Raw genomic sequence first — 21,853 nt, forward strand, 5'->3', positions numbered from 1 at the left:
AAGGAACTTCCCCAACTCATAGTTTGTCTTTTCTTTTAATTACCCCAAGATCACAGGGGGCTGGTGGGAAAGTGATGTGGAATGGGACGCTTTGTTACATAGAAAAGGGTTTACATGGAAAGGTTCTGCAGAGTCTCATGGAGAGATTCACAAGCAAAAGCAATTGGAGAATCCATTATATTGTATTCACTATAATATTAAATCCCCCACTTAATATCTGTATAAGGTGGGATACTGCATTGAGATAATTGAAAAGTTGTTGTCCCTGATTTTATCTGTTGATGACATCACAATGGTTGCTATAACAACACAACTGGTTTAAACCGGTTAAGCCAGATAGATAGATATGACATCATAATGACAATCACGTGCCACCTGTGTTGCTATGACAACACAGCTGACTTGAGCAGGGCTTAAAGCTGTTTGTAGCAAAGAGCAGCCAGACTGGTGATCACTTGCAACCATGCAGATGCTGATTATCAGTCTCCTGATTCTATCAAATTTTTTTACAGTAAGTTCTAATTTTTGATATTGGGTTTGTTATTGGGCTTTTATGGAACATTTATTTTCAGAGGGCACAAACATCTGAATTATAAATGCTGCACCATATTTGTGTGTGTGTTTGGTGAATATGTCAGGGTTGGGCTGGTCCACCAGTATACCAGAAGGAATTCTAGTTGGTCCCAGTATAGGTGAACAGTGTTGTTTGCAGGGCACATTGTCATGGTGGCCCCTACTCCCAAACTTGGCTGCCCTTTTATTGGCCAACAGTGGGTTAACCTGACTATAGCTGGAAAGGATGGGGGCTACAACATGGAGCTGGCCACTACTCCTATATAAATTATAACAGAAAAGGGAAAGTTGTGCTCATCACTAATTTTTAAAAAGATATAATATATATACAGTATATATATATATATATATATATATATATATATATATATATATATATATATATTACCCGTTTGGGCTACATAGATTTTTTTTTTTATTATATCACAATGACAATCACATGACCTGGCTGTTGTTATTAGCTGATGTCATTTCTGTTAATGACATCACAAAGGTTGCAATAACAACACAACTGGCTTAAACTGGTTAAGCCAGAGCAGCCAGACTGGTGATCACTTGCAATCATGCAGATGCTGATTATCAGTCTCCTGATTTTATCAAATATTTTAACAGTAAGTTTAATTTTTTTCCCTTTTTGTATGTTGCGCTGAGTATTTCTTATTTAAATTCCCCGTTCTACTTTTTTAGTTTGTTAATCCAGGTGATTAACCATTAGGGCTAGATAGATATGTTATGACATCATAATGACAATCACGTGCCACCTGTGTTGCTATGACAACACAGCTGACTCGAGCAGGGCTTAAAGCTGTTTGTAGCAAAGAGCAGCCAGACTGGTGATCACTTGCAACCATGCAGATGCTGATTATCAGTCTCCTGATTCTATCAAATCTTTTTACAGTAAGTTCTAATTTGTGCCCTTTTTTGATATTGGGATTGTTATTAGGCTGTTATGGAACATTTATTTTCCCCATATTACTTTTCTGTGTTGACTAATCTCTTAATGGCCAATTTGTCAAACCTCAAACTGGGGGACCCAGAGGGACTCCCAGCAGATCTGTCTTTTTTACCCATTTATCAACCCTCTACTGCAGTTTTCTAATGGGAGTTGGTCATTTCATTAAACATTCTCTTTAACACAGTTTGTTACTGGGCCACTGTGATGTTTTGTTCCTCTTGTCAGTCCCTTGTCTGTTTCCCTTTGCTCATTAACTGTGTTTCTTTTCAGCTAAAACAAACCAATCAACCATTACCTACAAATATCAACTATGAGAAAAGTATAAACGGGAATGTAGAACCGACAGTTGCACAAACGGAAGATTCCCTGATTGAAGGGCAAGCAGTCCCGATACCAGCAGAAACCCAGACCTCTGATGTAAGTCACTATGTATAATAACGACTCATGTTTTATTGCATCTGTTCCGTTAAATAGGAATTCACCTGAGAATTAACTTTTAGTCCAATATAGAAAGTACAGACAATTTATATTGTGCTTTGATTGCTGGGGACAATAACCTTCCCATTCAGCTAAGGGTTAGAAGATAATTCATAGAGGATGAGAAACCTACAACTTTATTACAACCCTTCTATTCCTTTACTTGTTCCTATATATCCCACACCCTACTTATAAATAACACGAAATCCCTAAAGATAGTGATGCTCCTCTGCCATCGCTGATCCCTATATAAGCGAATGTCCAACTGTCTAACCAATCATTTCCTATTGTAGGACCGGTTCATGGACATCTCTTCTATAATCGAGAGATTCGATGCAAAGGAAGCCAAGGTACTGAAACTACTGGACTCGGTCTCAGCCACAATTAATGACATCAGAAAAATTGAAGAGAAGATAAAGGACACTGAGGTAAGTGAGTTTGACCCTTGGTTAGTTAGTGAGTATAAGGCTGATGCCAGTTGACTCTTCTTGCCATTGATGATTTTATGATATCTTGGAGTTGATCTGTCTGAGTAACTGCTATTCTCTTTTTTTTGCAGAGTCGCCCATCTGACATCTCTTATTTAGAGGAATTGAACAGGAATATCTCTAAGGAGGTAAGTTGCCACAATTATTAGAGAATTAGAAAAGTACAATTTAATGTGAGAAGTTCCAGTGTTATTACTAGCCGATGCAACCGGCAGGTTTAACAACACAATATTTTTCTGAAATTGTCGGCATAAAGTATTCTTCCATTTCCAATTTTCCTGCTAAAAGTAACTTTCTGTTCCGTCTCCTCATACCATATCTTAATGTCTTGTATTTTACTTTAAAAAAGGCATCCTGGAAAAGAATTTCTTAAATAATCAATTGATTGCCTATTTTGTATGGAATGTTCTGCTAACTCTGTGTCATTGTCTTGTTTTGCTCAGGGTACAATCTCCAAATACCTCTTCTGGTCATGTGTATTTGTATCGGGTGCTTTGATGTTCTCCCTGTGTCTGAATATAAAGTTGACCAGGAAGAACAAGGCTATTGCTCGTGCCAAAGAAGCGAGGCCAAGTGTAGCAGCTCAGACTGACTTCCAAACGGAACGTGCACACCCATTGCTTCAAGACATGCTGAAGGCGCTGGACGATAGCGGAGAAAGCGATGATGAGTCTGATTTAGAGGGTGTTGACATGGAAGATACCAAGAAACGTAAAAAGAAACGCTTTTGTTTCAATGTGCGTAAATATTTGGCAATTGTTTAAAACGGAGAAATAAGAAGAAAAAGACAAGTGTAAACTTGCACCATGAGACATCAAATGAGAGTGAGGAATATCTGAGCGAGATTTCAGATGAAACCGAGGAAAGCTATAATGTGTATTCCAGTTCAAGCGAGGAAACAACAGATTCGACATCAATCGAAACTGTGGGAAGCGATGAGTCCATAACTGCATCCCCAGGAAAGAAGAAGAAACGCGGCTTTAACGTTCTGCTTTGCGGTAAAAAATGTAAAACCCTTGACTCTGATGACAGAGAAAGTAGCAAGGGCAAAAAGAAATACATAGGGCTTAAACTTGGAAAATATTTCTGCCGTTATAAACGAGCAAAGACGAAGAGAAGAGAGAAGACAAAGAAATGTTTATGGCGTTGGTGCCACCATAAAGCATCAGGTGAAGAAGAAGAGAGTCCGAACGAGACACCTGATGAGAGTGAGGAAAGTAGTGATGAGACTTTGGATGTAACCGAGTAAAGTTATGATTAGACAACATCATATGAAACAATAGAAAGTGATGAGTCCATATATGTACCAGCAAGGGAAAGGAAGAAAAAGAAACTCAGATGCTGAACAAAAGTTTTCTGTTAAATCCCAGAAGGCCGGTGAGATAACTCAGCCAGGAGGACATAAAGAGGCAAAAGCTGAGAGGGCCAAAAAGAAACATTTTGGATTTAAAGTTGGTAAATCTTTCTGCTGCTGGTCCAGCAAAACTCATCAAAAGAGATAAAGGCCAGAATGATGCGAGTTGGCAAAAGAGACATGTTTTCCCCTTATATTTATATTTTATAATAAAATTTGAAACCTAGCCTTTAGCGTCTTACTCATCATTTCAAAGTTTTCTAGTCTAGGTCTTTATTTTCTGTCTTCATGATTAGCTACAGGTTTTACTCTGTAGAAGGAACTTCCCCAACTCATAGTTTGTCTTTTCTTTTAATTACCCCAAGATCACAGGGGGCTGGTGGGAAAGTGATGTAGAATGGGACGCTTTGTTACATAGAAAAGGGTTTACATGGAAAGGTTCTGCAGAGTCTCATGGAGAGATTCACGAGCAAAAGCAATTGGAGAATCCATTATATTGTATTCACTATAATATTAAATCCCCCATTTAATATCTGTATAAGGTGGGATACTGCATTGAGATAATTGAAAAGTTGTTGTCCCTGATTTTATGCGCCACACACCAAAAGTTAAAAGTTATCTGAGCAGATTAAAAGGTGCAAATTCAATGGAAGTTGTACATATTGATGTGCAAGCTAGAGCTATGCCGGGGGACCCCAATATGCTGCCCATATGCTGCTGAATGTAAGTAATGCCACACTGTAGGACCGGCACTTTTTGATTCCATTTCAAGAATGGAAAGAGGTTCATCTCTGGAGGGTTGAATGCAAAGTGAACTGGGGCAAGGCATAAAGTATAAAACATGGTTTAGGTTCCAGACACACCACTGTTGAACAGTAAGTTCTAATTTTTGATATTGGGATTGTTATTGGGCTTTTATGGAACATTTATTTTCAGAGGGCATAAACATCTGAATTATAAATGGTGCACCATATGTGTGTGTGTTTGGTGAATATGTCAGGGTTGGGCTGGTCCACCAGTATACCAGAAGGAATTCTAGTTGGTCCCAGTATTGGTGAACAGTGTTGGTTGCAGGGCACATTGTCATGGTGGCCCCTACTTCCAAACTTGGTTGCCTTTTTATTGGCCACCAGTGGGATCACCTGACTATAGGTGGGCTACAACATGGAGCTGGCCACTGCTCCTGTATAAATTATAACAGAAAAGGGAAAGTTGTGCTCATCACTAAGTTTTTTAACTTTTTATATATATATATATATATATATATATATATTTATAAATAATTGTATTACCCATTTGGGCTACATAGATTTCTTTTATTAAATCACAATGACCTAGATTTCTTTATTACATCACAATGACAATCACATGACCTGATTGTCATGACATCACAATGATGATGACATCACAATGGATGCTATAACAACACAACTGGCTTAGACCGGTTAAACCAGATGACATCATAATGACAATCACGTGCCACCTGTGTGGCTATGACAACACAGCTGGCTTGAGCAGGGCTTAAAGCTGTTTGTAGCAAAGAGCAGCCAGACTGGTGATCACTTGCAACCATGCAGATGCTGATTATCAGTCTCCTGATTCTATCAAACTTTTTTACAGTAAGTTCTAATTTTTGATATTGGGATTGTTATTGGGCTTTTATGGAACATTTATTTTCAGAGGGCACAAACATCTGAATTATAAATGCTGCACCATATTTGTGTGTGTTTGGTGAATATGTCAGGGTTGGGCTGGTCCACCAGTATACCAGAAGGAATTCTAGTTGGTCCCAGTATAGGTGAACAGTGTTGGTTGCAGGGCACATTGTCATGGTGGCCCCTACTTCCAAACTTGGTTGCCTTTTTATTGGCCACCAGTGGGATCACATGACTATAGGTGGTCTACAACATGGAGCTGGCCACTGCTCCTGTATAAATTATAACAGAAAAGGGAAAGTTCTGCTCATAACTAATTTTTTAATTTTATATATATATATATATAAATAATTGTATTGCCCATTTGGGCTACATAGATTTTTTTATTACATCACAATGACAATCACATGACCTGATTGTCATGACATCACAATGTTGATGACATCACAATGGTTGCTATAACAACACAACTGGCTTAAACCGGTTAAACCAGATAGATAGATATGACATCATAATGAGAATCACGTGCCACCTGTGTTGCTATGACAACACAGCTGACTTGAGCAGGGCTTAAAGCTGTTTGTAGCAAAGAGCAGCCAGACTGGTGATCACTTGCAACCATGCAGATGCTGATTATCAGTCTCCTGATTCTATCAAATCTTTTTACAGTAAGTTCTAATTTGTGCCCTTTTTTGATATTGGGATTGTTATTAGGCTGTTATGGAACATTTATTTTCCCCATATTACTTTTCTGTGTTGACTAATCTCTTAATGGCCAATTTGTCAAACCTCAAACTGGGGGACCCAGAGGGACTCCCAGCAAATCTGTCTTTTTTACCCATTTATCAACCCTCTACTGCAGTTTTCTAATGGGAGTTGGTCATTTCATTAAACATTCTCTTTAACACAGTTTGTTACTGGGCCACTGTGATGTTTTGTTCCTCTTGTCAGTCCCTTGTCTGTTTCCCTTTGCTCATTAACTGTGTTTCTTTCAGCTAAAACAAACCAATCAACCATTACCTACAATTATCAACTATGAGAAAAGTATAAACGGGAATGTAGAACCGACAGTTGCACAAACGGAAGATTCCCTGATTGAAGGGCAAGCAGTCCCGATACCAGCAGAAACCCAGACCTCTGATGTAAGTCACTATGTATAATTACGACTCATGTTTTATTGCATCTGTTCTGTTAAATAGGAATTCACCTGAGAATTAACTTTTAGTCCAATATAGAAAGTACAGACAATTTATATTGTGCTTTGATTGCTGGGGACAATAACCTTCCCATTCAGCTAAGGGTTAGAAGATAATTCATAGAGGATGAGAAACCTACAACTTTATTACAACCCTTCTATTCCTTTACTTGTTCCTATATATCCCACACCCTACTTATAAATAACACGAAATCCCTAAAGATAGTGATGCTCCTCTGCCATCGCTGATCCCTATATAAGCGAATGTCCAACTGTCTAACCAATCATTTCCTATTGTAGGACCGGTTCATGGACATCTCTTCTATAATCGAGAGATTCGATGCAAAGGAAGCCAAGGTACTGAAACTACTGGACTCGGTCTCAGCCACAATTAATGACATCAGAAAAATTGAAGAGAAGATAAAGGACACTGAGGTAAGTGAGTTTGACCCTTGGTTAGTTAGTGAGTATAAGGCTGATGCCAGTTGACTCTTCTTGCCATTGATGATTTTATGATATCTTGGAGTTGATCTGTCTGAGTAACTGCTATTCTCTTTTTTTTGCAGAGTCGCCCATCTGACATCTCTTATTTAGAGGAATTGAACAGGAATATCTCTAAGGAGGTAAGTTGCCACAATTATTAGAGAATTAGAAAAGTACAATTTAATGTGAGAAGTTCCAGTGTTATTACTAGCCGATGCAACCGGCAGGTTTAACAACACAATATTTTTCTGAAATTGTCGGCATAAAGTATTCTTCCATTTCCAATTTTCCTGCTAAAAGTAACTTTCTGTTCCTTCTCCTCATACCATGTCTTAATGTCTTGTATTTTACTTTAAAAAGGCATCCTGGAAAAGAATTTCTTAAATAATCAATTGATTGCCTATTTTGTATGATGGAATGTTCTGCTAACTCTGTGTCATTGTCTTGTTTTGCTCAGGGTACAATCTCCAAATACCTCTTCTGGTCATGTGTATTTGTATCGGGTGCTTTGATGTTCTCCCTGTGTCTGAATATAAAGTTGACCAGGAAGAACAAGGCTATTGCTCGTGCCAAAGAAGCGAGGCCAAGTGTAGCAGCTCAGACTGACTTCCAAACGGAACGTGCACACCCATTGCTTCAAGACATGCTGAAGGCGCTGGACGATAGCGGAGAAAGCGATGATGAGTCTGATTTAGAGGGTGTTGACATGGAAGATACCAAGAAACGTAAAAAGAAACGCTTTTGTTTCAATGTGCGTAAATATTTTGGCAATTGTTTAAAACGGAGAAATAAGAAGAAAAAGACAAGTGTAAACTTGCACCATGAGACATCAAATGAGAGTGAGGAATATCTGAGCGAGATTTCAGATGAAACCGAGGAAAGCTATAATGTGTATTCCAGTTCAAGCGAGGAAACAACAGATTCGACATCAATCGAAACTGTGGGAAGCGATGAGTCCATAACTGCATCCCCAGGAAAGAAGAAGAAACGCGGCTTTAACGTTCTGCTTTGCGGTAAAAAATGTAAAACCCTTGACTCTGATGACAGAGAAAGTAGCAAGGGCAAAAAGAAATACATAGGGCTTAAACTTGGAAAATATTTCTGCCGTTATAAACGAGCAAAGACGAAGAGAAGAGAGAAGACAAAGAAATGTTTATGGCGTTGGTGCCACCATAAAGCATCAGGTGAAGAAGAAGAGAGTCCGTACGAGACACCTGATGAGAGTGAGGAAAGTAGTGATGAGACTTTGGATGTAACCGAGTAAAGTTATGATTAGACAACATCATATGAAACAATAGAAAGTGATGAGTCCATATATGTACCAGCAAGGGAAAGGAAGAAAAAGAAACTCAGATGCTGAACAAAAGTTTTCTGTTAAATCTCAGAAGGCCGGTGAGATAACTCAGCCAGGAGGACATAAAGAGGCAAAAGCTGAGAGGGCCAAAAAGAAACATTTTGGATTTAAAGTTGGTAAATCTTTCTGCTGCTGGTCCAGCAAAACTCATCAAAGAGATAAAGGCCAGAATGATGCGAGTTGGCAAAAGAGACATGTTTTCCCCTTAAATTTATATTTTATAATAAAATTTGAAACCTAGCCTTTAGCGTCTTACTCATCATTTCAAGTTTTCTAGTCTAGGTCTTTATTTTCTGTCTTCATGATTAGCTACAGGTTTTACTCTGTAGAAGGAACTTCCCCAACTCATAGTTTGTCTTTTCTTTTAATTACCCCAAGATCACAGGGGGCTGGTGGGAAAGTGATGTGGAATGGGACGCTTTGTTACATAGAAAAGGGTTTACATGGAAAGGTTCTGCAGAGTCTCATGGAGAGATTCACGAGCAAAAGCAATTGGAGAATCCATTATATTGTATTCACTATAATATTAAATCCCCCATTTAATATCTGTATAAGGTGGGATACTGCATTGAGATAATTGAAAAGTTGTTGTCCCTGATTTTATGCGCCACACACCAAAAGTTAAAAGTTATCTGAGCAGATTAAAAGGTGCAAATTCAATGGAAGTTGTACATATTGATGTGCAAGCTAGAGCTATGCCGGGGGACCCCAATATGCTGCCCATATGCTGCTGAATGTAAGTAATGCCACACTGTAGGACCGGCACTTTTTGATTCCATTTCAAGAATGGAAAGAGGTTCATCTCTGGAGGGTTGAATGCAAAGTGAACTGGGGCAAGGCATAAAGTATAAACATGGTTTAGGTTCCAGACACACCACTGTTGAACAGTAAGTTCTAATTTTTGATATTGGGATTGTTATTGGGCTTTTCATGGAACATTTATTTTCAGAGGGCATAAACATCTGAATTATAAATGGTGCACCATATGTGTGTGTGTTTGGTGAATATGTCAGGGTTGGGCTGGTCCACCAGTATACCAGAAGGAATTCTAGTTGGTCCCAGTATTGGTGAACAGTGTTGGTTGCAGGGCACATTGTCATGGTGGCCCCTACTTCCAAACTTGGTTGCCTTTTTATTGGCCACCAGTGGGATCACCTGACTATAGGTGGGCTACAACATGGAGCTGGCCACTGCTCCTGTATAAATTATAACAGAAAAGGGAAAGTTGTGCTCATCACTAAGTTTTTTAACTTTTTATATATATATATATATATATATATTTATAAATAATTGTATTACCCATTTGGGCTACATAGATTTCTTTTATTAAATCACAATGACCTAGATTTCTTTATTACATCACAATGACAATCACATGACCTGATTGTCATGACATCACAATGATGATGACATCACAATGGTTGCTATAACAACACAACTGGCTTAGACCGGTTAAACCAGATGACATCATAATGACAATCACGTGCCACCTGTGTTGCTATGACAACACAGCTGACTTGAGCAGGGCTTAAAGCTGTTTGTAGCAAAGAGCAGCCAGACTGGTGATCACTTGCAACCATGCAGATGCTGATTATCAGTCTCCTGATTCTATCAAACTTTTTTACAGTAAGTTCTAATTTTTGATATTGGGATTGTTATTGGGCTTTTATGGAACATTTATTTTCAGAGGGCACAAACATCTGAATTATAAATGCTGCACCATATTTGTGTGTGTTTGGTGAATATGTCAGGGTTGGGCTGGTCCACCAGTATACCAGAAGGAATTCTAGTTGGTCCCAATATAGGTGAACAGTGTTGGTTGCAGGGCACATTGTCATGGTGGCCCCTACTTCCAAACTTGGTTGCCTTTTTATTGGCCACCAGTGGGATCACATGACTATAGGTGGTCTACAACATGGAGCTGGCCACTGCTCCTGTATAAATTATAACAGAAAAGGGAAAGTTGTGCTCATAACTAATTTTTTAATTTTATATATATATATATATATATATATACGAGATCCAAAGGTGCACTCCGTTAACTCAGTCGATTCCTGGGTGCCAGCCAAAGTGGGTAAGTATTTGCAGAAAGAAGCGACACTCACAGGTTGTTTTTCAGTGCAGATAAGTTGTGCTTTATTCCACTCAACGTTTCGATCCCTCACAGGGATCTTCGTCAGGAGATTACAAACAAACAGCCAGACCCACTCCCAACCCAGAATTTAAACCCCCTGGCCGTTTTTTGGCGCCAATAAACGGCCAGGGGGTTTAAATTCTGGGTTGGGAGTGGGTCTGGCTGTTTGTTTGTAATCTCCTGACGAAGATCCCTGTGAGGGATCGAAACGTTGAGTGGAATAAAGCACAACTTATCTGCACTGAAAAACAACCTGTGAGTGTCGCTTCTTTCTGCATATATATATATATATATATATATATATATATATATATATATAAATAATTGTATTGCCCATTTGGGCTACATAGATTTTTTTATTACATCACAATGACAATCACATGACCTGATTGTCATGACATCACAATGTTGATGACATCACAATGGTTGCTATAACAACACAACTGGCTTAAACCGGTTAAACCAGATAGATAGATATGACATCATAATGACAATCACGTGCCACCTGTGTTGCTATGACAACACAGCTGGCTCGAGCAGGGTTTAAAGCTGTTTGTAGCAAAGAGCAGCCAGACTGGTGATCACTTGCAACCATGCAGATGCTGATTATCAGTCTCCTGATTCTATCAAATCTTTTTACAGTAAGTTCTAATTTGTGCCCTTTTTTGATATTGGGATTGTTATTAGGCTGTTATGGAACATTTATTTTCCCCATATTACTTTTCTGTGTTGACTAATCTCTTAATGGCCAATTTGTCAAACCTCAAACTGGGGGACCCAGAGGGACTCCCAGCAGATCTGTCTTTTTTACCCATTTATCAACCCTCTACTGCAGTTTTCTAATGGGAGTTGGTCATTTCATTAAACATTCTCTTTAACACAGTTTGTTACTGGGCCACTGTGATGTTTTGTTCCTCTTGTCAGTCCCTTGTCTGTTTCCCTTTGCTCATTAACTGTGTTTCTTTTCAGCTAAAACAAACCAATCAACCATTACCTACAATTATCAACTATGAGAAAAGTATAAACGGGAATGTAGAACCGACAGTTGCACAAACGGAAGATTCCCTGATTGAAGAGCAAGCAGTCCCGATACCAGCAGAAACCCAGACCTCTGATGTAAGTCACTATGTATAATAACGACTCATGTTTTATTGCATCTGTTCTGTTAAATAGGAATTCACCTGAGAATTAACTTTTAGTCCAATATAGAAAGTACAGACAATTTATATTGTGCTTTGATTGCTGGGGACAATAACCTTCCCATTCAGCTAAGGGTTAGAAGATAATTCATAGAGGATGAGAAACCTACAACTTTATTACAACCCTTCTATTCCTTTACTTGTTCCTATATATCCCACACCCTACTTATAAATAACACGAAATCCCTAAAGATAGTGATGCTCCTCTGCCATCGCTGATCCCTATATAAGCGAATGTCCAACTGTCTAACCAATCATTTCCTATTGTAGGACCGGTTCATGGACATCTCTTCTATAATCGAGAGATTCGATGCAAAGGAAGCCAAGTTACTGAAACTACTGGACTCGGTCTCAGCCACAATTAATGACATCAGAAAAATTGAAGAGAAGAAAAAGGACACTGAGGTAAGTGAGTTTGACCCTTGGTTAGTTAGTGAGTATAAGGCTGATGCCAGTTGACTCTTCTTGCCATTGATGATTTTATGATATCTTGGAGTTGATCTGTCTGAGTAACTGCTATTCTTTTTTTTTGCAGAGTCGCCCATCTGACATCTCTTATTTAGAGGAATTGAACAGGAATATCTCTAAGGAGGTAAGTTGCCACAATTATTAGAGAATTAGAAAAGTACAATTTAATGTGAGAAGTTCCAGTGTTATTACTAGCCGATGCAACCGGCAGGTTTAACAACACAATATTTTTCTGAAATTGTCGGCATAAAGTATTCTTCCATTTCCAATTTTCCTGCTAAAAGTAACTTTCTGTTCCGTCTCCTCATACCATATCTTAATGTCTTGTATTTTACTTTAAAAAAGGCATCCTGGAAAAGAATTTCTTAAATAATCAATTGATTGCCTATTTTGTATGATGGAATGTTCTGCTAACTCTGTGTCATTGTCTTGTTTTGCTCAGGGTACAATCTCCAAATACCTCTTCTGGTCATGTGTATTTGTATCGGGTGCTTTGATGTTCTCCCTGTGTCTGAATATAAAGTTGACCAGGAAGAACAAGGCTATTGCTCGTGCCAAAGAAGCGAGGCCAAGTGTAGCAGCTCAGACTGACTTCCAAACGGAACGTGCACACCCATTGCTTCAAGACATGCTGAAGGCGCTGGACGATAGCGGAGAAAGCGATGATGAGTCTGATTTAGAGGGTGTTGACATGGAAGATACCAAGAAACGTAAAAAGAAACGCTTTTGTTTCAATGTGCGTAAATATTTGGCAATTGTTTAAAACGGAGAAATAAGAAGAAAAAGACAAGTGTAAACTTGCACCATGAGACATCAAATGAGAGTGAGGAATATCTGAGCGAGATTTCAGATGAAACCGAGGAAAGCTATAATGTGTATTCCAGTTCAAGCGAGGAAACAACAGATTCGACATCAATCGAAACTGTGGGAAGCGATGAGTCCATAACTGCATCCCCAGGAAAGAAGAAGAAACGCGGCTTTAACGTTCTGCTTTGCGGTAAAAAATGTAAAACCCTTGACTCTGATGACAGAGAAAGTAGCAAGGGCAAAAAGAAATACATAGGGCTTAAACTTGGAAAATATTTCTGCCGTTATAAACGAGCAAAGACGAAGAGAAGAGAGAAGACAAAGAAATGTTTATGGCGTTGGTGCCACCATAAAGCATCAGGTGAAGAAGAAGAGAGTCCGTACGAGACACCTGATGAGAGTGAGGAAAGTAGTGATGAGACTTTGGATGTAACCGAGTAAAGTTATGATTAGAAAACATCATATGAAACAATAGAAAGTGATGAGTCCATATATGTACCAGCAAGGGAAAGGAAGAAAAAGAAACTCAGATGCTGAACAAAAGTTTTCTGTTAAATCTCAGAAGGCCGGTGAGATAACTCAGCCAGGAGGACATAAAGAGGCAAAAGCTGAGAGGGCCAAAAAGAAACATTTTGGATTTAAAGTTGGTAAATCTTTCTGCTGCTGGTCCAGCAAAACTCATCAAAGAGATAAAGGCCAGAATGATGCGAGTTGGCAAAAGAGACATGTTTTCCCCTTAAATTTATATTTTATAATAAAATTTGAAACCTAGCCTTTAGCGTCTTACTCATCATTTCAATGTTTTCTAGTCTAGGTCTTTATTTTCTGTCTTCATGATTAGCGACAGGTTTTACTCTGTAGAAGGAACTTCCCCAACTCATAGTTTGTCTTTTCTTTTAATTACCCCAAGATCACAGGGGGCTGGTGGGAAAGTGATGTGGAATGGGACGCTTTGTTACATAGAAAAGGGTTTACATGGAAAGGTTCTGCAGAGTCTCATGGAGAGATTCACGAGCAAAAGCAATTGGAGAATCCATTATATTGTATTCACTATAATATTAAATCCCCCATTTAATATCTGTATAAGGTGGGATACTGCATTGAGATAATTGAAAAGTTGTCCCTGATTTTAAGCGCCACACACCAAAAGTTAAAAGTTATCTGAGCAGATTAAAAAGTGCAAATTCAATGGAAGTTGTACATATTGATGTGCAAGCTAGAGCTATGCCGGGGGACCCCAATATGCTGCCCATATGCTGCTGAATGTAAGTAATGCCACAATGAAGGACCGGCACTTTTTGATTCCATTTCAAGAATGGAAAGAGGTTCATCTCTGGAGGGTTGAATGCAAAGTGAACTGGGGCAAGGCATAAAGTATAAAACATGGTTTAGGTTCCAGACACACCACTGTTGAACAGTAAGTTCTAATTTTGATATTGGGATTGTTATTGGGCTTTCATGGAACATTTATTTTCAGAGGGCACAAACATCTGAATTATAAATGCTGCACCATATGTGTGTGTGTTTGGTGAATATGTCAGGGTTGGGCTGGTCCACCAGTATACCAGAAGGAATTCTAGTTGGTCCCAGTATTGGTGAACAGTGTTGGTTGCAGGGCACATTGTCATGGTGGCCCCTACTTCCAAACTTGGTTGCCTTTTTATTGGCCACCAGTGGGATCACCTGACTATAGGTGGGCTACAACATGGAGCTGGCCACTGCTCCTGTATAAATTATAACAGAAAAGGGAAAGTTGTGCTCATCACTAAGTTTTTTAACTTTTTATATATATATATATATATATATTTATAAATAATTGTATTACCCATTTGGGCTACATAGATTTCTTTTATTAAATCACAATGACCTAGATTTCTTTATTACATCACAATGACAATCACATGACCTGATTGTCATGACATCACAATGATGATGACATCACAATGGTTGCTATAACAACACAACTGGCTTAGACCGGTTAAACCAGATGACATCATAATGACAATCACGTGCCACCTGTGTTGCTATGACAACACAGCTGACTTGAGCAGGGCTTAAAGCTGTTTGTAGCAAAGAGCAGCCAGACTGGTGATCACTTGCAACCATGCAGATGCTGATTATCAGTCTCCTGATTCTATCAAACTTTTTTACAGTAAGTTCTAATTTTTGATATTGGGATTGTTATTGGGCTTTTATGGAACATTTATTTTCAGAGGGCACAAACATCTGAATTATAAATGCTGCACCATATTTGTGTGTGTTTGGTGAATATGTCAGGGTTGGGCTGGTCCACCAGTATACCAGAAGGAATTCTAGTTGGTCCCAATATAGGTGAACAGTGTTGGTTGCAGGGCACATTGTCATGGTGGCCCCTACTTCCAAACTTGGTTGCCTTTTTATTGGCCACCAGTGGGATCACATGACTATAGGTGGTCTACAACATGGAGCTGGCCACTGCTCCTGTATAAATTATAACAGAAAAGGGAAAGTTGTGCTCATAACTAATTTTTTAATTTTATATATATATATATATATATATATACGAGATCCAAAGGTGCACTCCGTTAACTCAGTCGATTCCTGGGTGCCAGCCAAAGTGGGTAAGTATTTGCAGAAAGAAGCGACACTCACAGGTTGTTTTTCAGTGCAGATAAGTTGTGCTTTATTCCACTCAACGTTTCGATCCCTCACAGGGATCTTCGTCAGGAGATTACAAACAAACAGCCAGACCCACTCCCAACCCAGAATTTAAACCCCCTGGCCGTTTTTGGCGCCAATAAACGGCCAGGGGGTTTAAATTCTGGGTTGGGAGTGGGTCTGGCTGTTTGTTTGTAATCTCCTGACGAAGATCCCTGTGAGGGATCGAAACGTTGAGTGGAATAAAGCACAACTTATCTGCACTGAAAAACAACCTGTGAGTGTCGCTTCTTTCTGCATATATATATATATATATATATATATATATATATATATATATAAATAATTGTATTGCCCATTTGGGCTACATAGATTTTTTTATTACATCACAATGACAATCACATGACCTGATTGTCATGACATCACAATGTTGATGACATCACAATGGTTGCTATAACAACACAACTGGCTTAAACCGGTTAAACCAGATAGATAGATATGACATCATAATGACAATCACGTGCCACCTGTGTTGCTATGACAACACAGCTGGCTCGAGCAGGGTTTAAAGCTGTTTGTAGCAAAGAGCAGCCAGACTGGTGATCACTTGCAACCATGCAGATGCTGATTATCAGTCTCCTGATTCTATCAAATCTTTTTACAGTAAGTTCTAATTTGTGCCCTTTTTTGATATTGGGATTGTTATTAGGCTGTTATGGAACATTTATTTTCCCCATATTACTTTTCTGTGTTGACTAATCTCTTAATGGCCAATTTGTCAAACCTCAAACTGGGGGACCCAGAGGGACTCCCAGCAGATCTGTCTTTTTTACCCATTTATCAACCCTCTACTGCAGTTTTCTAATGGGAGTTGGTCATTTCATTAAACATTCTCTTTAACACAGTTTGTTACTGGGCCACTGTGATGTTTTGTTCCTCTTGTCAGTCCCTTGTCTGTTTCCCTTTGCTCATTAACTGTGTTTCTTTTCAGCTAAAACAAACCAATCAACCATTACCTACAATTATCAACTATGAGAAAAGTATAAACGGGAATGTAGAACCGACAGTTGCACAAACGGAAGATTCCCTGATTGAAGAGCAAGCAGTCCCGATACCAGCAGAAACCCAGACCTCTGATGTAAGTCACTATGTATAATAACGACTCATGTTTTATTGCATCTGTTCTGTTAAATAGGAATTCACCTGAGAATTAACTTTTAGTCCAATATAGAAAGTACAGACAATTTATATTGTGCTTTGATTGCTGGGGACAATAACCTTCCCATTCAGCTAAGGGTTAGAAGATAATTCATAGAGGATGAGAAACCTACAACTTTATTACAACCCTTCTATTCCTTTACTTGTTCCTATATATCCCACACCCTACTTATAAATAACACGAAATCCCTAAAGATAGTGATGCTCCTCTGCCATCGCTGATCCCTATATAAGCGAATGTCCAACTGTCTAACCAATCATTTCCTATTGTAGGACCGGTTCATGGACATCTCTTCTATAATCGAGAGATTCGATGCAAAGGAAGCCAAGTTACTGAAACTACTGGACTCGGTCTCAGCCACAATTAATGACATCAGAAAAATTGAAGAGAAGAAAAAGGACACTGAGGTAAGTGAGTTTGACCCTTGGTTAGTTAGTGAGTATAAGGCTGATGCCAGTTGACTCTTCTTGCCATTGATGATTTTATGATATCTTGGAGTTGATCTGTCTGAGTAACTGCTATTCTTTTTTTTTGCAGAGTCGCCCATCTGACATCTCTTATTTAGAGGAATTGAACAGGAATATCTCTAAGGAGGTAAGTTGCCACAATTATTAGAGAATTAGAAAAGTACAATTTAATGTGAGAAGTTCCAGTGTTATTACTAGCCGATGCAACCGGCAGGTTTAACAACACAATATTTTTCTGAAATTGTCGGCATAAAGTATTCTTCCATTTCCAATTTTCCTGCTAAAAGTAACTTTCTGTTCCGTCTCCTCATACCATATCTTAATGTCTTGTATTTTACTTTAAAAAAGGCATCCTGGAAAAGAATTTCTTAAATAATCAATTGATTGCCTATTTTGTATGATGGAATGTTCTGCTAACTCTGTGTCATTGTCTTGTTTTGCTCAGGGTACAATCTCCAAATACCTCTTCTGGTCATGTGTATTTGTATCGGGTGCTTTGATGTTCTCCCTGTGTCTGAATATAAAGTTGACCAGGAAGAACAAGGCTATTGCTCGTGCCAAAGAAGCGAGGCCAAGTGTAGCAGCTCAGACTGACTTCCAAACGGAACGTGCACACCCATTGCTTCAAGACATGCTGAAGGCGCTGGACGATAGCGGAGAAAGCGATGATGAGTCTGATTTAGAGGGTGTTGACATGGAAGATACCAAGAAACGTAAAAAGAAACGCTTTTGTTTCAATGTGCGTAAATATTTTGGCAATTGTTTAAAACGGAGAAATAAGAAGAAAAAGACAAGTGTAAACTTGCACCATGAGACATCAAATGAGAGTGAGGAATATCTGAGCGAGATTTCAGATGAAACCGAGGAAAGCTATAATGTGTATTCCAGTTCAAGCGAGGAAACAACAGATTCGACATCAATCGAAACTGTGGGAAGCGATGAGTCCATAACTGCATCCCCAGGAAAGAAGAAGAAACGCGGCTTTAACGTTCTGCTTTGCGGTAAAAAATGTAAAACCCTTGACTCTGATGACAGAGAAAGTAGCAAGGGCAAAAAGAAATACATAGGGCTTAAACTTGGAAAATATTTCTGCCGTTATAAACGAGCAAAGACGAAGAGAAGAGAGAAGACAAAGAAATGTTTATGGCGTTGGTGCCACCATAAAGCATCAGGTGAAGAAGAAGAGAGTCCGTACGAGACACCTGATGAGAGTGAGGAAAGTAGTGATGAGACTTTGGATGTAACCGAGTAAAGTTATGATTAGAAAACATCATATGAAACAATAGAAAGTGATGAGTCCATATATGTACCAGCAAGGGAAAGGAAGAAAAAGAAACTCAGATGCTGAACAAAAGTTTTCTGTTAAATCCCAGAAGGCTGGTGAGATAACTCAGCCAGGAGGACATAAAGAGGCAAAAGCTGAGAGGGCCAAAAAGAAACATTTTGGATTTAAAGTTGGTAAATCTTTCTGCTGCTGGTCCAGCAAAACTCATCAAAGAGATAAAGGCCAGAATGATGCGAGTTGGCAAAAGAGACATGTTTTCCCCTTAAATTTATATTTTATAATAAAATTTGAAACCTAGCCTTTAGCGTCTTACTCATCATTTCAATGTTTTCTAGTCTAGGTCTTTATTTTCTGTCTTCATGATTAGCTACAGGTTTTACTCTGTAGAAGGAACTTCCCCAACTCATAGTTTGTCTTTTCTTTTAATTACCCCAAGATCACAGGGGGCTGGTGGGAAAGTGATGTGGAATGGGACGCTTTGTTACATAGAAAAGGGTTTACATGGAAAGGTTCTGCAGAGTCTCATGGAGAGATTCACGAGCAGAATCCATTGGAGAATCCATTATATTGTATTCACTATAATATTAAATCCCCACTTAATATATATATATATATATATATATATGCTGCTGAATGTAAGTTGTGTCACAATGAACGAATTTTTGGATTCCATTTTGAAGAAGAGAAGAGCTTTATCTCTGGAGGGTTGAATGCAAACTAAACTGGGGCAAGGCATAAAGTTAAGGATCAAAACACACCACTGTTGAACAGACTCCTTTAGAGGGCACAAATATCTGAACTAAAAACACTGCACCATATGTGTGTGTTTGGTGTATATGCCAGGTTCGGCCTGGTCCACCAGTATACAAGAAATTCTGGTTGGTCCCAGTACAGGTGAGCGGTGTTGGTGGCAAGGCACCCTGTCCAGGTGGCCCCTACTTCATGCTTTGCCCACTGGCTGTTCAGGTTGTGCATCAGTGGGGACTTCAAAGAGCAGTGTAAGGATGGATTGAAGTCTCTTCAAAACTGATGCAAACTTTGAAAAGTAGTCAATGAGAGGAAGGGGGTAAATGAGGGTTGAAGTGAACTTGTTGTTGTGGGTTGGAGTTAAACAATGGAAAGAAAAGCACAGAGTATAAAAGGGAAAATTAGAGTCAATGTCACCAAAGAATGGTGGAAAGATAGAGGATGTAGGGTCGGAAAGCACAAGGGTAATAGGGAAAGACAATGACATTTTGAAAAAAGTTGAGCACTACTAGAGTTGGTGCTGGATGTTAGACTCTGAGCTGGGCCCTTGAGATCCCGTTCTGACATGGTTTAGCAAACTACTAAAACAAAATATTTTATTCCATACTAAGCATAATTGCTAAGGCAATTGCTAAGAATGTTGCTTCTTACACAATTGACAAATTGCTTCCTGCAATACTCATAACCTTATCTGCAGTTGTTGCTTGTGCAGTTTGTGTGGCTTTTTGGGTCTCAACGTGACCATAAATCAGTGTGTGTCTGTCAGCGCAGTCCAGCATGTGCCCGTTCTGTCATCATCACTTAGAGATTTACAGAACTTTGTGGTTTGTCTGTTTGAAATTCTCAAGAGCGGAAGAGAAGCTCAGGGGCAGGATCAAAAGAAATGTTTACAGCAGAAAATGGGAACGGGGAACCTAAAGACTGACTGCACTGAGACAAAGAGAAGTCTTGGGTGGAAGTTGCATATTATAACAATATAGAAACAGCATGGACATCTGGGAACTTAACTCGATGTTCTAATGTGCTGAGTTATCAGATGATGCCAGATTTGCCAGGTGAGCTAGACTAGACCTTATACCTTGGTTTCTTCACTATCTTGTCCATTCATGGATGGAGAGATGCCAATCTGGACTTTTTATTTGGAGCTGGAAGTGTCCATCCCTACAATAGTGCATGCTTATCTTGTTTTGTATTGTTTGTTGACCATACACTGGGAGGTTGGTTCCAGGATGAAACAATTGAAACTTTTCTAGCAGTGGGCAAGATGGAGATGATCCAGTTGATCATCCTTCAATCAGATCACTTGGAGGGTCATGGAGAGAAGTCAACAACAGACCTTTCTTGACCAGACATGATTTCCTGCTGAACAAGCACCAAATAGACCGGTCAAGGAGGCCACCAATAAGGGTCCTGCTGAGCCTGCAGACATTATCAAGTTTAATGTGCCAGTTGTAGACAAGGCATTCCATGCATTCTTGGTTAAAGAGTTACCATATGTTCTTTGGCATTATGTCCCGATCGAATGGTTACTAAATGACTGAATTCACTCTTTCCATTTATACATATTCTTAATTCTGTGCATTGCAATGGTCTTTCCGATGGTGCGACTGGCTTCCCTATGTCGTTCTGAAGAATTGGATGTGAGACCATGTCCATATAGACTTTGCAGGCATTTAGAGTAATCAGGTTGCTCTGAGAACCCAATAAACATGGACTCCTCAACCAACAACGAGTCAAGGCTTGATAAAGGGCAGGAGCCTGAAACATTGCCTGGTTTTTGACACAAATAAACACTTTTCAACTCATATCAGAGTGCTGCAGCATGAATTGTTTGGTCCTCGAATTTCCAGTTTCTAAAATTGAACACAATTTACATTTAGAAAGGAATAGGCGATGGGAAAATGAGTCACTCCCAGCTCCACATCTGTATTTAGAGAGGCTGCACAGTTCTTAAGACCTTAATACTCCTCAAAAATCGGAAAGCAGCCCATGCTCCAGGCCAGAGGATCAAGGCCTAACACTTTTCTGGCGTTTACGCTCTTAATCACAGGCACCATCTCTATGATTAAGGACGTAAGAGCCGTAATACGTTAGGCCTTCATCCTCTTGTGTGTTTTTAATGTGGAAGCAATTAAGACTGTTATTTCACTTTAACTGCAGTATGTGCTGCTGTCCAAACGTTGAGGAGGACGAGTTTCATTCAGAAAGCCGAGTACCCCAAAATGTAACACAGTGCTGGGTTTTGTAATCAGTATATTTGCTATAAAGGGGACAAGCTGTATATACCTAGCCTGAAAGACCGATATGACAATCTTAATGGGCACCATGTTGGTTGCTAAATGAATATGAAAAGATT

The 21,853-nt window shown here is 39.2% G+C and overlaps 4 protein-coding genes across 4 annotated transcripts; all 4 read left to right on the plus strand.

The window, feature by feature from the left end:
- Positions 1 to 1,037: 1,037 nt before the first annotated feature.
- Positions 1,038 to 3,257, plus strand: LOC121401284. Its single transcript, XM_041585636.1, has 4 exons — positions 1,038 to 1,945; positions 2,299 to 2,433; positions 2,565 to 2,621; positions 2,937 to 3,257. The coding sequence occupies exons 1-4, from the start codon at positions 1,733 to 1,735 to the stop codon at positions 3,255 to 3,257; spliced, it is 726 nt and encodes a 241-aa protein (XP_041441570.1). The 5' UTR covers positions 1,038 to 1,732.
- A 3,236-nt stretch (positions 3,258 to 6,493) lies between these two features.
- LOC121401642 lies at positions 6,494 to 8,774 on the plus strand. The gene is made up of 4 exons (XM_041587271.1): positions 6,494 to 6,644; positions 6,998 to 7,132; positions 7,264 to 7,320; positions 7,638 to 8,774. Exons 2-4 carry the CDS (start codon positions 7,007 to 7,009, stop codon positions 8,442 to 8,444), a joined length of 990 nt encoding a protein of 329 aa, XP_041443205.1. The 5' UTR covers positions 6,494 to 6,644; positions 6,998 to 7,006; the 3' UTR covers positions 8,445 to 8,774.
- A 2,277-nt stretch (positions 8,775 to 11,051) lies between these two features.
- Positions 11,052 to 13,098, plus strand: LOC121401285. The gene is made up of 4 exons (XM_041585637.1): positions 11,052 to 11,784; positions 12,138 to 12,272; positions 12,403 to 12,459; positions 12,778 to 13,098. The coding sequence occupies exons 1-4, from the start codon at positions 11,572 to 11,574 to the stop codon at positions 13,096 to 13,098; spliced, it is 726 nt and encodes a 241-aa protein (XP_041441571.1). The 5' UTR covers positions 11,052 to 11,571.
- A 3,091-nt stretch (positions 13,099 to 16,189) lies between these two features.
- Positions 16,190 to 19,047, plus strand: LOC121401643. The gene is made up of 4 exons (XM_041587272.1): positions 16,190 to 16,917; positions 17,271 to 17,405; positions 17,536 to 17,592; positions 17,911 to 19,047. The coding sequence occupies exons 1-4, from the start codon at positions 16,705 to 16,707 to the stop codon at positions 18,715 to 18,717; spliced, it is 1,212 nt and encodes a 403-aa protein (XP_041443206.1). The 5' UTR covers positions 16,190 to 16,704; the 3' UTR covers positions 18,718 to 19,047.
- The last annotated feature ends 2,806 nt before the right edge of the window (positions 19,048 to 21,853 follow it).

This window comes from Xenopus laevis, chromosome 3L (genome assembly GCF_017654675.1).
Source record: "Xenopus laevis strain J_2021 chromosome 3L, Xenopus_laevis_v10.1, whole genome shotgun sequence".
In the NCBI taxonomy this organism is placed as follows: Eukaryota; Metazoa; Chordata; class Amphibia; order Anura; family Pipidae; genus Xenopus; species Xenopus laevis.